Source organism: Pseudopodoces humilis, chromosome 5 (genome assembly GCF_049639895.1).
Source record: "Pseudopodoces humilis isolate 2021_Gansu_Grassland_sample_001 chromosome 5, ASM4963989v1, whole genome shotgun sequence".
Lineage (NCBI taxonomy): Eukaryota > Metazoa > Chordata > Aves > Passeriformes > Paridae > Pseudopodoces > Pseudopodoces humilis.
This window is the reverse complement of record NC_142204.1, coordinates 17,008,626-17,021,675: the sequence shown is the minus strand read 5'-3', so window position 1 is coordinate 17,021,675 and position 13,050 is coordinate 17,008,626. Positions and strand designations below refer to the sequence as shown.

The window sequence follows — 13,050 nt, the reverse complement described above, 5'->3', positions numbered from 1 at the left end:
CTTGCAGTCCTTTCAAAAAAACACTGAATTATGTTTTCTTGTAATCAAAAACCAAAAAGGAAAAGCTTAAAGTAGCAACATCTATCTTTTCAAAGTAGTAGAAGATGTAGATTTCACTTTCATATGTTAAAATGGTTATGTAACTGATATGTTTTAGAATATTCTGTCCAAAGAAGAACGTGGCTTCACACTCACAAGACTGATGTTTCACCCATAACTGCTAAGAAACCTGTGAATAATCCAGGATCCTGGAAATTTTCAGCAGCATTCCTACTCTACTTGTTTCTGGGAAAGGTGCCACAAGTGTGAGTGCCTTTGACTTACCGTGATGAGGACGTGGGCTCGGTGATCTGCCTCTGCATCCGAGCATGTCTGATCAGGTGCTCTTTCAGTGCGTTCTGGACCTCTGCTGGTATGTCAGGTGAAGTGTGGCTGATTTTCAGAGCAGCTTCAAGTACCTTGGTGGTAGCTTTCCCATCTTCTTTCACTTCCTTTTTCTCGCTGTTCTCCAAAACCTCCGTAGGAGCGCTGGAGTTGCTCTGCGGGACATTACTGGCGCTGGAGATGAGAGGTTTGCTCCTCCAGCAGGGCCAACAGAGCTTCCAAAAGACAAAAAGTGAGACCACCAGCAAGGCGAGCCCGCAGAAGCTGACGACAACTGCCAAGAGACTGACTGAGACGTCTGCAAGGAATTAGAAACAAAAATCATCATGACAGACAAACATGCAGAGAAAAAAAATAATGAAAATTGACAGGCAAGGAGATAGAAGCATTTTTATTATTATGTTTGTGTAGAGCTTTAAAATCCTATTTAAAGTTCTGAGTTTTTTCTTCTTTTTTCTTCTTTTTGCTAGCTAAGCCTGTATCTTTAAGATGTTATTATTTTCTAATATCTGCTTCACAAACATTCCTTTAATTGTTCAGACCAAGGGCCAGTATGTGTACCACATACTCAGACATCCCTCTCAGGAAATTTCCTTCTCAGGAAGTAAGGAAACAATCCCCAAAAAATACCAGCCACTGTTGGCTAAGGGCTTTGAGGTCAGTAGGTGAAAGAAATATTGACCTACTTTGCTAAAGCAAAGTTATTTTAATCAAACAACAAATATCCTCCCAGAGACTTAAAGCAAAAACATGAGAATTCTGTTCCCAAATCTAGATTTCCAATTTTGAAAACAAGCACCTATATAGACAGCCTTCTCCTTACGGATAATGTACACATCCCTTTACTTACTGGCTTCAGGTGGAGGATGCAGCTCTGAAAACATCAACAACTTTAATTTCAGTCAAAGGTTGTTGATGCTTTGTTCCTTAGAACACATATTTAGAATATCAAGAACACATCGATGAAAAAGTTAAGCCACAGTCAACACTTTCTATCAGTACACATGAAGACAGATTAGATCTAAACTGCTAGGCTGATGCACAAATTTCTTCAAGATTTGCCAAATTCTGTACTCTGTGTGCCAGCTGCTTCAGAAACATTTTAAAACCTAACTTTCAGGCGTAAATAGGAACAAGATAAAGTCTGTCATAAATAAGAGACTTCTGTGGTTAAATTGTCAGCTCTGCACCAAGACTGTGTCAGACCAAGATAGCACAGATATAACAGTATCTAAAATTCTGCTGTGAAAATGTAGCTGGCTTCAGAGAGCACAGTGAAATGCCCTGAGCTGTACGGAGATCATGCTGTATGCTGAGCTACTCCTGCTGCCCTGTATTTGACTTTTGCTGCCAAAACTGCTTAGAATATCCAATAGCCTGGCCAAAGATAGGAGAACAGATTTTATACCAACAAAATTTCATGGACACACTTGTCTTTTAGGAGATGGTGGATCACCAGGACTGCCAGTTGATTCCTAATTAGGAGTTTTATTCTATGTGACATGCTTCCATTTGATTTTTCCAGTATCCTGCAATATTATAGCCAAAAAATCCCTTTCCTTTTCAAAACAGCCTTTTATGTGTCTTAAAATTATTCACTAAACCCTCCTTAAATATTCCTCAAGCCATGGCTGCTGCTCTTTGTTACAACAAGTCTTGACAATTTAACAGCTAATACTTTGTATCCATAACTCCAGGCTCCAAGCTACTTAACTGAATCACTGGAAAAGTGCAAAGAGAGTTTGAGCATATTTTTATAGATTTTCACATGAGCAAAAAGGTATGGATTAGCTCCATGAAACAGTACGTACCTCACCAGCCCTTATAAGAAATGAAGATAGAAAGATGAAGCAGAATGCTGAAGATAGAAAGCTGAAGATGAAAACTCCAGGTGCATTTCTCAGTAACAAACTTACAGACCACTCCTCATGAAAATGCATGAGAAAGGCAAAAACATATAGAAAACGTTGGAGTCTGGAGATCATACCCTCCCAGTTAATTCCTAGCCTAGTCTAATTTCTAGGGTCTAGGATTAGAACAGGAAAATTATCATTCTTAGTGGGTGGTTTGGATGTGACCCTTCTGTTTCAGCAGATGACAGACATTAATAGCAAGGAGAGAGGCTCTTGCATGACCTCAGTGCCAGGGAATGGTCTGTAGTTGTTTGACTGACAGATGCCAGAGGCCCATCAAAGCTGCTCTGTCAGTCCCCTCCTCAGATGGACAGGAGAAAAAATATAACAAAAAAGCTTGTGGGTCAAGATAAGGACAGGGAGAAATCACTCAGCAATTACTGTCATTGGCAAAAGAGACTTAACTTGGGGAAATGAATTTATTACCAGTAAAATCAATGGTGACTAATAAAACCAAACCAGGGAACATTTTACCCCACTCCTCCCTTCTTCTGGGGCTCAACTTCACTCCTGCTTTCTCTGCCTCCCCCCTCCAGCAGCACGGGGGGGACAGAGGCTGCATCAGTTCATCGCACACTGTCTCTTCTGCTCCCTCCTCTTCCTCACACCCTTCCCCCGCTGCTCTCCCCCAGTGTGTGGTCCCTGCCACAGGAGACAGTCCTGCCCAAACTCTAGCGTGAGTCCTTCTCACGTGCTGCTCCAGCGTGTCCCTTCTGCTGGGAGCAGGCCTTTGGGAGCAGGCCTTTGGGAGCAGGCCTTTGGGATCAGGCCTTTGGGAGCAGGCCTTTGGGATCAGGCCTTTGGGAGCAGGCCTTCGGGATCAGGCCTTTGGGAGCAGGCCTTTGGGATCAGGCCTTTGGGATCAGGCCTTTGGGATCAGGCCTTTGGGATCAGGCCTTCAGGATCAGGCCTTTGGGAGCCGACTGCTCCAACACACACCCACTAGAGGCCTGTGAGTCCTGCCAGCAAACCTGCCCCAGTGAGGGATCCTCTCTCTTTCCACGGGTCCACAGATCCTGCCAGGAGCCTTCTGCAGGGTGAGCTCCCCACAGGGCCACGGCTTCCTTTGGGAATTCATGTGCTTTGGGACTGGGATGCTCCACGGGCTGCGGCGGTGAAGACCTGCAGTGGGAGGCAATACACTGTCACACCTGGAGCTCCTCTTCCCCTCCTTCTTCACAGATCTTGGTGTCTGCAGAGTTGTTCCTCACAAATTCTGACTCCCCTCTTCCAGCTGCTGATGCACAGATTTTTTTCCCCTCTCCTTAGAAATGTTTTCCTGCAACCCCTCCGTGTGGGGGCTTGGCCTAGGCCATCCTGGAAACAGCTGGCCTTGGCTCTGTTGGGCATGGGAGAAGCTTCCAGCAGCTTCTCACAGGAACCCCCCCTGCTACCAAAACCTGGCCAGGTTAACCCGACACACAGTCAAAAGCAAATTCAATATATTCATACAGAGGTAGGCCTCACTGAAGAACCTCCTTTGATGGACTGAACCAGACAAATGGACCAAATTTTTATTCTGTTCTCAAAGTGTGACAAAAGGTAGAACTCTTGAAAACGTTGGTGGTCTGCCAGAAATAAATAAAAATTAAGAAACAAAAGAAGAAAACAAAAATAAATTCAATTTTGGGTGATTTGCAATATTTCCAGCTCAGTTCAGGGACAGTTGGAATAATTAGGTTATATTTTGAGAGGAAGACTTTTAGACTGAAAATTGTAGGTTTTTTTTCCATTTGGAAAATGTTGGAGGAGGATGTTTTAACAACTTTGAAACTGCTGGAAACATTTCAAAACCAGAAATATGAAAATTGATCCCTTCCAGCAGAGCTTCAATATGATGAATAGATACTATCAGCTGAAAACATTGCATCAAAGCATTTCTAGCCAATTCTAATTTAAGTTTTTCACTGCAAGACATTTTTCAAGCCTTCAAATAACTTGTTGTCTCCTTTCAACACCTACTCCCGTACTTCAACTTTCTCTAAGCGGTTTTTCTCTATTTCCATTAAACTACTTCAAAGTTAAAAAGCTCCCAAAATCTTTACAGAAAATATATGTTTTATATCTGTAAAATAATCCCATGAAACATCTAAAGTCTCACAAGCACAGATAAGGAACTGATTCTATGAACAGTTGTAGTCTCAATTTTTGCTATTTTATTAATGAATTAAAGAAGCTCACATATTGAATTTCATAATGCAACAAATATAGGAAATATTTGAATTGCAAGAAAATGGACCAGAAAATAGTTCAGTATGAAAACCTACTTAATTACATTTATTGCCACAACTGCTAAAAAGCAATCACTATGCCATAAAATAAAAATTGACATAAAAAACATACTGTTTCATGTCCTTCCTTCTGTCAGTCATTCAGCTGAGCAATTACATGAGATTTATGTGAAGATTGAAATAATCAGAAGAGCAGATGTGTGTGTTAAGCTGGATATGTCTCTTATACTAAGTTTTTATAGGATGTTTGGTTGAAGAATGTAAAACATTAAGAGAAAGTTCCGCAGACTTGGAGCTTCTTCACATCCCTGACAAGGAATCCTTGTTGGGAAGAAAAATGGGTACTGAAGGATAGATTTGTCATCAGAGCAGGGTTGCACTTCACATACATAAGTATCATTTAAAGACAGAGAACTGGTGATAAATTCAAAGACTGCCTAAGTTTTTAAGGGCAGAAGGAGATATAGACACTGCTGGGATAGCATTAATTGTCAACATTGTGAATAATGTCCTCACTGGTCTCTGGTCCAAAAGAAAACAAAAACCATCTGGAACAACTCTTTCTGAACTGATAATTGCAGCTTGTCTGCAATGATTTAGATTTGCACAGAACAGGATATCCCTCTGAAAATGCAAAATTATTTTTACAGAATTATGCATTTCCCATTCTTGTTCTCATGCTTGGTATACTCAGGAATGTCAAGAAGGTCTTTTTTATCATACCAACCCCTTCTGGTAAGTGGGAGACCTTCCAATGACTTCATTTCACTTCTGGTGAACTCTCTTTACTGACATGTCTCCTAAATGTCATATTTCTAGTCTTGATAAAATTTAATAACTGAAAGCATCCTGTTTCCTCATGCTTTTTAAATTAAATACTACTCTTTCAAGACATGGAATTTTGGACAATTTTATATTTCTCATTTAAGAAAGGCATGTCTATTGAGAAGCCTCAAAAATTCTCTGCATTTTTATAAATATCCTCTGATACATTTCTACCATAAAATATTACTTGATAGCCAGTCTTTTGTATCAGGCAAGTACTTCAGAAGCACCCCATGTGTTGCTTTTTTTTTTTTAACTCTGTGGATGCGAGGTAGTTTCTTGAGTTTTGAGTTAGGTAGTACAGATTCCAAAAAGTTTTTGTTTGGAACTTGCCTCAGAAAAGGTCTGTTCATGGATCAGTTTGCAAACATGCACATTGGCAGACTTCCATTTGAAAATCAAATTAAGGTTTCTTACATTTTAGGCAATGTATGGCTCATGAGGCTGCATGTGGAAAAACATACTCCAGAAATCCATGATCTTGCCTGGACACAGAAACACCACACAGTGCTGTGAGGTAGATGCCAGGAGTATGAGGGTCAGGCACATCTTATGTGAACCACGCTAAAGAGAATGGATTCTTCCCAGAAAAGGAACAGGGGTGAAAGGAGCACCTGGGGAAAGGGAGTGTTCTAATCTCCTCTGGCTGATTTCTTTGTGTGTATCTGATCTTGGTTCTCTTAAATATTTAAAGTGCAATGTCTGTAAGCTGTGTTCAAATGTATTTTACTTTGAATTTGTTCTCTTGTTCATCAAGACATAAGGAACTTTACCCTTTCCATAATAAAGGAGCTCTTGTGTATGTAATAGCAGGAGTCAGCTCAATCAGATAAATTAATGTCTATGGTTTTCTAGGATTTGAAGTGAAGCAGGGCCCTTATAAATTATAAAAGGTTGGGGGGCAATAAATCTTTGCTATCCCCATGTAGATGAACTAGAAAATCCACCATTTCTGATGTCTGGTTTTCCTTGGGAAAATTTTAAGCACATATAAAACTTGCTGGTATTAATTTTCTCTTTGCATTAGCAGATCTTTCACAATTACCTCTGTCTTATCCAAATCCCTTCAGATGGAGACATGATGCTCTAGCATGCCTCAGAATGTGACAGGTGCAGAGTCTTGTATATTCTCTCTCAGTCTGAACCTGTCAAAACACCTGATGTAGATACCAAATGGCAAAAAAAGCCTTTCACTTAAAAGAGTGGGTGTTACCTCCTCTCCTGTTCTCATGGAGAAGCATCCTTAGAAGATCTTCCTCAAACTTTTGCTCTGTCCTTATTGTGAATGTGTTCCCTCCCTGTTAATTCATTCTGGTGTCTGAATTTGTTCCACACAGCCACCACCATTTTCTGGCTGGTAGATCACTTCTTAATCATAGCAGAACTCTATGATAGCTTTTTTTCCTGACAGGAGGGAAACCAAATGAATTCAGGGATCACTGTGAGTTACTACATGATCACCGCATGCAGAATTATTAATCTCTTGTCAAAATCAATTTATCTAAGCTGTATTATAGATGCTGGTTCTCACTTTTGCCTAGCTGTGTCTATAAATTGTTGGTCTTCACTCTCAAGGCTTTTCCTGGCCTGCATGCTTTTCTGCTTGTTGACTCTCACTTAACAGGAAGGACTCTCTGCTAGACCCACACCTGCCCATTTAGCTTTCCATTAAATGAAAAAAAAACCCAACCCAGTCTTAGGCTTGGTCCTGCACAGTTCTCAGACTTTTGAGGATCTCTTTGTGTCTACAAGAAGCCCTCATTGTCCTCTTTTAGATGAGACAAGTAAATTAGAACACATCATAAGCTCACTGGACTGCTGTTCACCACAAGCAAACCATAAGCTGTAAGGAGGTTCATGCAGCTCAAGTGTCATCTTTGAATTGTCATGGCTGTGTTTATTCTTACCCAGCATTATGTAACAAATATCTCACACATATGACAGGACCCAGGAAAACACTGTCTCCATCTTTGCAGATTTGTCCTCCAGATGGTGCAAACCTTTCTGTATTTTCCCCCTGTATTTCTTTATAAAATGTGTATAGAGGAAGATTCTTTGGTAAACCTCTTTTTTTAAACTATGTATTGCTGTTGTCTGCATTGTTGTGACTGCCTTCACATTTGCTGTAAATAGATCTGGTCTCAGTGGCACATTGACTGCCCTCCCCCCACTGTTTTGCCTTTATGCTGCTGAATTCAATGCATTTCTGGCTTTCACAGATTGTTAACACTGATTTTGTAAGTTATGCTTTTCAGTAACCCTGCACTTTTTTCCCACCAAGCCTTATTTCTCTGATAGTAAATTGATCTAACCAGGTGAGGAACTGTACAATAAGTAAATTGGTCAGTCTATAACTGTTAAAATGTTTGTTGCTTGATTTTCTCACGTTCCCCTGTAGCAGAGACACTGTTTCATTTCTCTGTAACAGAATGCTCACTTGTTTCACACAACAGTTACTTTATCACAAAGAAAAATGCTCCTCTCTTGTATGACAGCCCTACCCTGATCTCAGTAGCCTTCACATTTGTCCAAGCCATTTCTCGTCCCCTTCACGCTTGCTTTGGCACAACTGAGAAGAATTTACAAGCACTCTGTGGGGTACATCTGCTCTTCTCCCTCTCGTAAATACATCCAGGCAGTGCAAGCATAGCCACAGCTCACGCTGTTTGTGGATGTGTGCACATTGTGTGCGTGAACACAGCGTGTTCAAAGGAAGCAGGACTAAATGTAAACCATCAGCTGCCATCCAGCAGGTTGAGAGTTGCCAGAGAAGCTTCTGACAGCCAAGAGGAGGCATGTGCCACTGCAGCAGGAGGACACAAGACACTGCTCTTCATGGAAGAGTGAGTCTGTATTACAGACTGGCCATGTGCAGGATGCTCTAGTACTTTCTTACTTCCTCTGCACTTTTTTAGTAGACTGTCAATCAAGGGTAGGGTTAAAAACTTGGTAGGTTAAACTGTTATGTTAACAGAATAACTGTCAGTAGAATATTTACATGAATAACAAATTATCCCCTAGAAGCTGATGCTCTTTGCATGGTCAACTTTCAAAAATCAATTGTTTGACAAACAAAGGAGCAGGAGTGAACATCACTCTCAAGATATTCACTGCCCACTCTAGTGGGTTAAAATATGTCCTCAATGTTTATAACAGAGCTGGTTTTCCAGCTCTATAATAAACATTGCTCACCCATGGGAACCGATAATGAGAGAATAAAGTTTTGCATGACCAGCAGGCCTAAAAAAAGGCAAAGAGCACAAAGCGCCCACCATTTGCAGAGGACATAAAATGAATTTTAAACATGTGTCCCTAGAGCAGAATGTCCAAACTCCTCTCATTATGCTGTATGCAACTGGCTTAATCTTCAGAAATGCTCACAACTGGGACCTTTGATGTGCTTGGTTCCATTGAAAATGAGGAGGGATGCTTAGCTGGAAAGAATTAATTAGAGCTCTTTATTAATGAGATAACCTGAGCCAGGATACCAGTATAACCACACTGCATATGAGTTTGGGACAGTTAGAGAAAATTAATAATTTACTATGTTTAGAGATAAATTTTATTATGTGAAATCCTGCACATCCAGCTCCCATTTATTTTCCACCTTAACTCTTATAATTGACATCTTAATTATTTTGCCCAAATGTACTGATGATATAAAATTAAAACAAAACAGCTGCACATCTAATTGAGCATTTTGCCAGAAATGCTATAACTTCCAGAAGAAAATTCACAGTCATCTAATCATAAAAAGGTACCATATACCTAAGCAGCTTCCTAATTTTTTCACTTATGCATTCCCCTGAGATGAGCTAATTAATAGTTCTTGTAATTACTGGGGCAGAAAATATAACAACAGATGTTTATATTCACTTGTCTAAAGTTCTTAGAAATTTACAAAATTTTCTGTCTCATGAAGATTATTTGCTGTAAGTTCTGTAGATTGATTGTTCTTTACACTAAATAAGATTACCCCTTCTTGACCCAAGTAGTGAGCAGTAATTGAGGGTCCTAAGGTGTTGGTGCTGGCACTGAGAGGAAAAAACCTGTTGAATAATCAGTAATTTCTTTTATGTAATCCTGTCTGTTCCCTTATTGTCAGGAAACCTGAATATCCCCTTTCTGCTTTGTTACTTCATTTTGCTAAACTCAGCCTCCCCAGACTCATACTCACCATTTCTTCCTCTGACTGTGTCTCCAGCTTCCTTTTTTTTTGTTTTTTTTCTGTTATCTTTTTTATGCTTCTTTCTCCCATCTAGGCATATGCACTATCAAAAGAAATCACTGCCCAGAATCTCTGCTTCCCTCCAAAACTTCTTGGGTCATGGGGTCAATACTGCCTCATATTTTACTTTGAGCCTGTGATTGGGTGATACATCTCCTGCCTAAAGTAGCTGATTCCTCTGAGAAGCTTGGCTGCTTTCCATGGTCCAGCTGAACAGAAAGCTGTCACCACACTCACTAATGTAACCATATCAATGCAGTTCTACTTGCATTTCACAGTGTTTTCAACTTCCAGAGCATGTTTTTTTCCCTTGTATTAAATAGAAATGGTTGACTTTCCTTTTTACCATCTACTCTTTCTGAAAGATTGCTTGCACTGTTCTTTCCAAATATTTGTCTCCTCATGGGTTACAGAATCACAGGATATGCTGAGTTGGAAGGGACCTACAAGGATCACCTAGACCAACTCCTGGCGCTGAACAGGACCATCCCCAAGAATCGCACCATGTGCCTGGAAGCATTGTCCAAATGCTTCTTGAGCTCTGTCAGGCTAGGTTTAGACTTCTCTCTCATTAGTGATTTTCACCTATTCTACCTTTGTGACACTTTTAGGTATCTTTTTGAGACGAGGAAAATGGAATCAACTTTACATTTCCACCTTTAATGAAGTGAATCTATGGTTGTTCAATGCTCTGGACAGCATTTGCTTTATCCATAGAGGTGACAAGGAACTCTATGTGCATTTCAAGAGAAGAAGAGATATGGCATGGCTCACCTCTCAATGACACCACTTCCCTCAGCTTTAACTGGTTTTAGAGTATTTTTGCTCATAATGTTGACGCAAGTTATATTTATGTCATGTCTACCCAAGTGTTTACATATTAAAATATTGTCAATTATCAACAATGACAGTGTTTCTGTTCCTCCTTTGGAGACAGAGTATTAATATATGTTCATTAGTAGTGTTGTTAATGATATAATGCTCAATACACTGTGCATCTCAATAAAGTTGACACCTATCATGTAATATTGGTTTCCTTTTAAGGGGGAAAAAGTGAGATTCAGGATTTCAACTGACATGTGGTACCCAGTGGTTCCAGCTCCTGATCTGATAACTATATTTTTTTCCCTAATGCAACAATTATAGGGTAGTTAGGGTTTACAAATGGAAACCCAAGAAGACTATTGACTTTCAAGAGATGTTTAAAAAGAAGCTCCTCTTATTATACACAGTGCAATACTGAACCAAGTGTTGAAGATTCACATTCTCTAAACAGCAGATCTTGGTTTACCTTGTGGAATGTTTTGTGTCCTTCATATCCCACCTGTTTATACACCAACTTTGCAGAGCCCAATTTTCCAGGCTCCATAGGGTAATGCTATTTTCATTCAACCTACTACCATTTTGACCATGAAGATTATCACAGAGCATGATCAGACTATTCATGATCCGTGCTGGGGGAAAGGCTGCAGCCCCCTTGCCTCTCCTCACCTTGCTGCCCTGCCTGGCAGCTGGGTCGGGCTGGGCTGAGTAGGGCAGGGACAGACAGCAGTAATTTTGATCTGAGTTACTACAAATAACCCAGGATTTGTGGTAAAATCTATGAGTATTCAAAGAAAAGAAAACAACAACAAAAAGCCCATCAGCTGCCGTGGCAGCGACAGTGCAGCTGGGGCACACGCTGAGAACCTGCTGCTTTACATGACCCAGTGTTAATTAATTTAATTTGCACTATTACACTTGGCATTTGCTGGCTATAATGCAAGCTGTTCATTTGAATTTATGGACAGACAGTAGAGGTTATCAATCCCTTCTAGCAGAAATTAAGCACAGAACTTTGAGCAATTTTTCAGCCCTGTCCTAAAAATAAGTGCCAAGGAAAACAAGGTGTCCAGAGAGCACCACACAGGATAATGGAACGGTGCAGAGTCAGTTCCAAAAGGTGCAGAAAACCCAGCTATCAGGGACTAAAGACACCACTTTTAGAACTCAAAATCTTAGTTTCATTATGACAATTTTTCTGAATTTGGAATGTTTATACTAACCCTGATTTTCTCCTTCCACCCTACCCAAATTTTCCTGGGCAAGTCTCCTGGGCCGGACCGAAGTTCTGCCCTGACTCCACAGGTTCCCACTGCCTGTCAGACGGCTCTCCTGCCTCCCCCAGCGATGAGCGGAGAGGATGCAAATTACTCCAACCCCACTGAGGAAGGAGAGACTGGCAGGCGGGACGTGCCGAGCCGCTCCCCGAGCTCCGGCTGCGCCCCGAGCCCCGAGCGCTGCCCGCACTCCCCGCAGCCCAACCTGTTGCCCGAGCCCCCAGCATCACAGCGGAGGGACGGCCGGGGACAGGAGAGGGCGAGCGGGTGCAGCCCAGGCTGCACGGAACCGCTGCCCACCCGTGCCGAGAGCACGGAACGCAGCCCCTGCCCCGCTCCCCGCACGCACGGCCCCGCAAACACATGCGGCGGCAGCCCGGGGCCGGGCTTTCCATACAGACAAACTCCCGTCGTGGGGAAAACCTCTCCGAAGCGGAGATGCGGGCGGCAAACGAGAGAGCTGCGAGGCTACGGGGCCGTCTCCGGCGGCGATTCCTGTCCCCTCGGCACCCGGCCGTGCTCCCCGGCCCCGCACCCGCTGCCCCCGCGTTTGCCCCGCAGCGCTGGTCCCGACGCTCCCCTCAGCGCTCCTCGGTGGCCTCGGCGGGCTGCGAGAGGGAGCGGATTTTAAAGCGGGCTGCGTGCCTGCCCCCCACCCCTTCCGCCCCCTCCGCACGCAGGGAAAGCAAAGGAAAAAGTTGCGCTCTTCGGCCGCCCACGCCTCTCTGTCCGCCCCGCGGCGGCGGCAGGACGAGCCCGGCGGCGGGGCCGGTGTCGGTACCTGTGCCGCCGATGCCCTGCCGGGCGCTCTCCAGGGGGAAGATGCCGGCGCACTTCTCCCGCTCCACCTGCCCGCCCAGGCACAGCTCCGAGATGATCTGCAGCGCCTTGTGGCAGAGGCTGCCCACGCCGTCCTCCGCCGGGAAACTCATCTTGTGCCCCGGCCGCCTCCGCTAGGCCATGGCCGGCGCGGGACCGCTCCGCGCCCGAGCCGCGCTGCCTCCCGCGGGGAGCGGAGCGGCGGCGGCGGGAGCGGCGCGAGTGAACCGAAGAAGTAGTGAAGGAGAGGGGGGAGGCAAAAAAAAATAAAAAAGGGGGGGGGGGTGGGGGAGCGAAAAAAATAAAAAGAGGGAGAAAAAAATAAACATCCACTTAGCAACGCCTTTTGTGTGGCTCGGTGCTCCGGCAGGCGGCTCGGCCAATGGCAGCCCGGCTCGGGGGGCGGGGGGCCCTCGCATCCCCCGGGAAACTTTTCCTTCCCCCGCCCCGCGGCCCCGCTCGGGCGCGGTGCGGTGCGGTGGGCGGTGCGGGGAGCGGCGGGCGGAGCGCCGGCCCCTCCCGGCCGCGGGACCCGCGGGGCAGCGGGGGCA

General features: G+C 43.6%; 1 protein-coding gene across 1 annotated transcript in view; it reads right to left on the bottom strand.

The window, feature by feature from the left end:
- Positions 1 to 12,612, bottom strand: part of SYT10 (synaptotagmin 10) — a 33,642-nt gene extending 21,030 nt beyond the window's left edge. Inside the window, exons 1-2 of the mRNA XM_005527912.2 lie at positions 12,462 to 12,612; positions 325 to 682 (exon numbers count right to left, since the gene is read on the bottom strand). Coding sequence (XP_005527969.2) covers positions 325 to 682; positions 12,462 to 12,612 — 509 coding nt within the window. The remainder of the gene's footprint in view (positions 1 to 324; positions 683 to 12,461) is intronic.
- Positions 12,613 to 13,050: the final 438 nt, after the last annotated feature.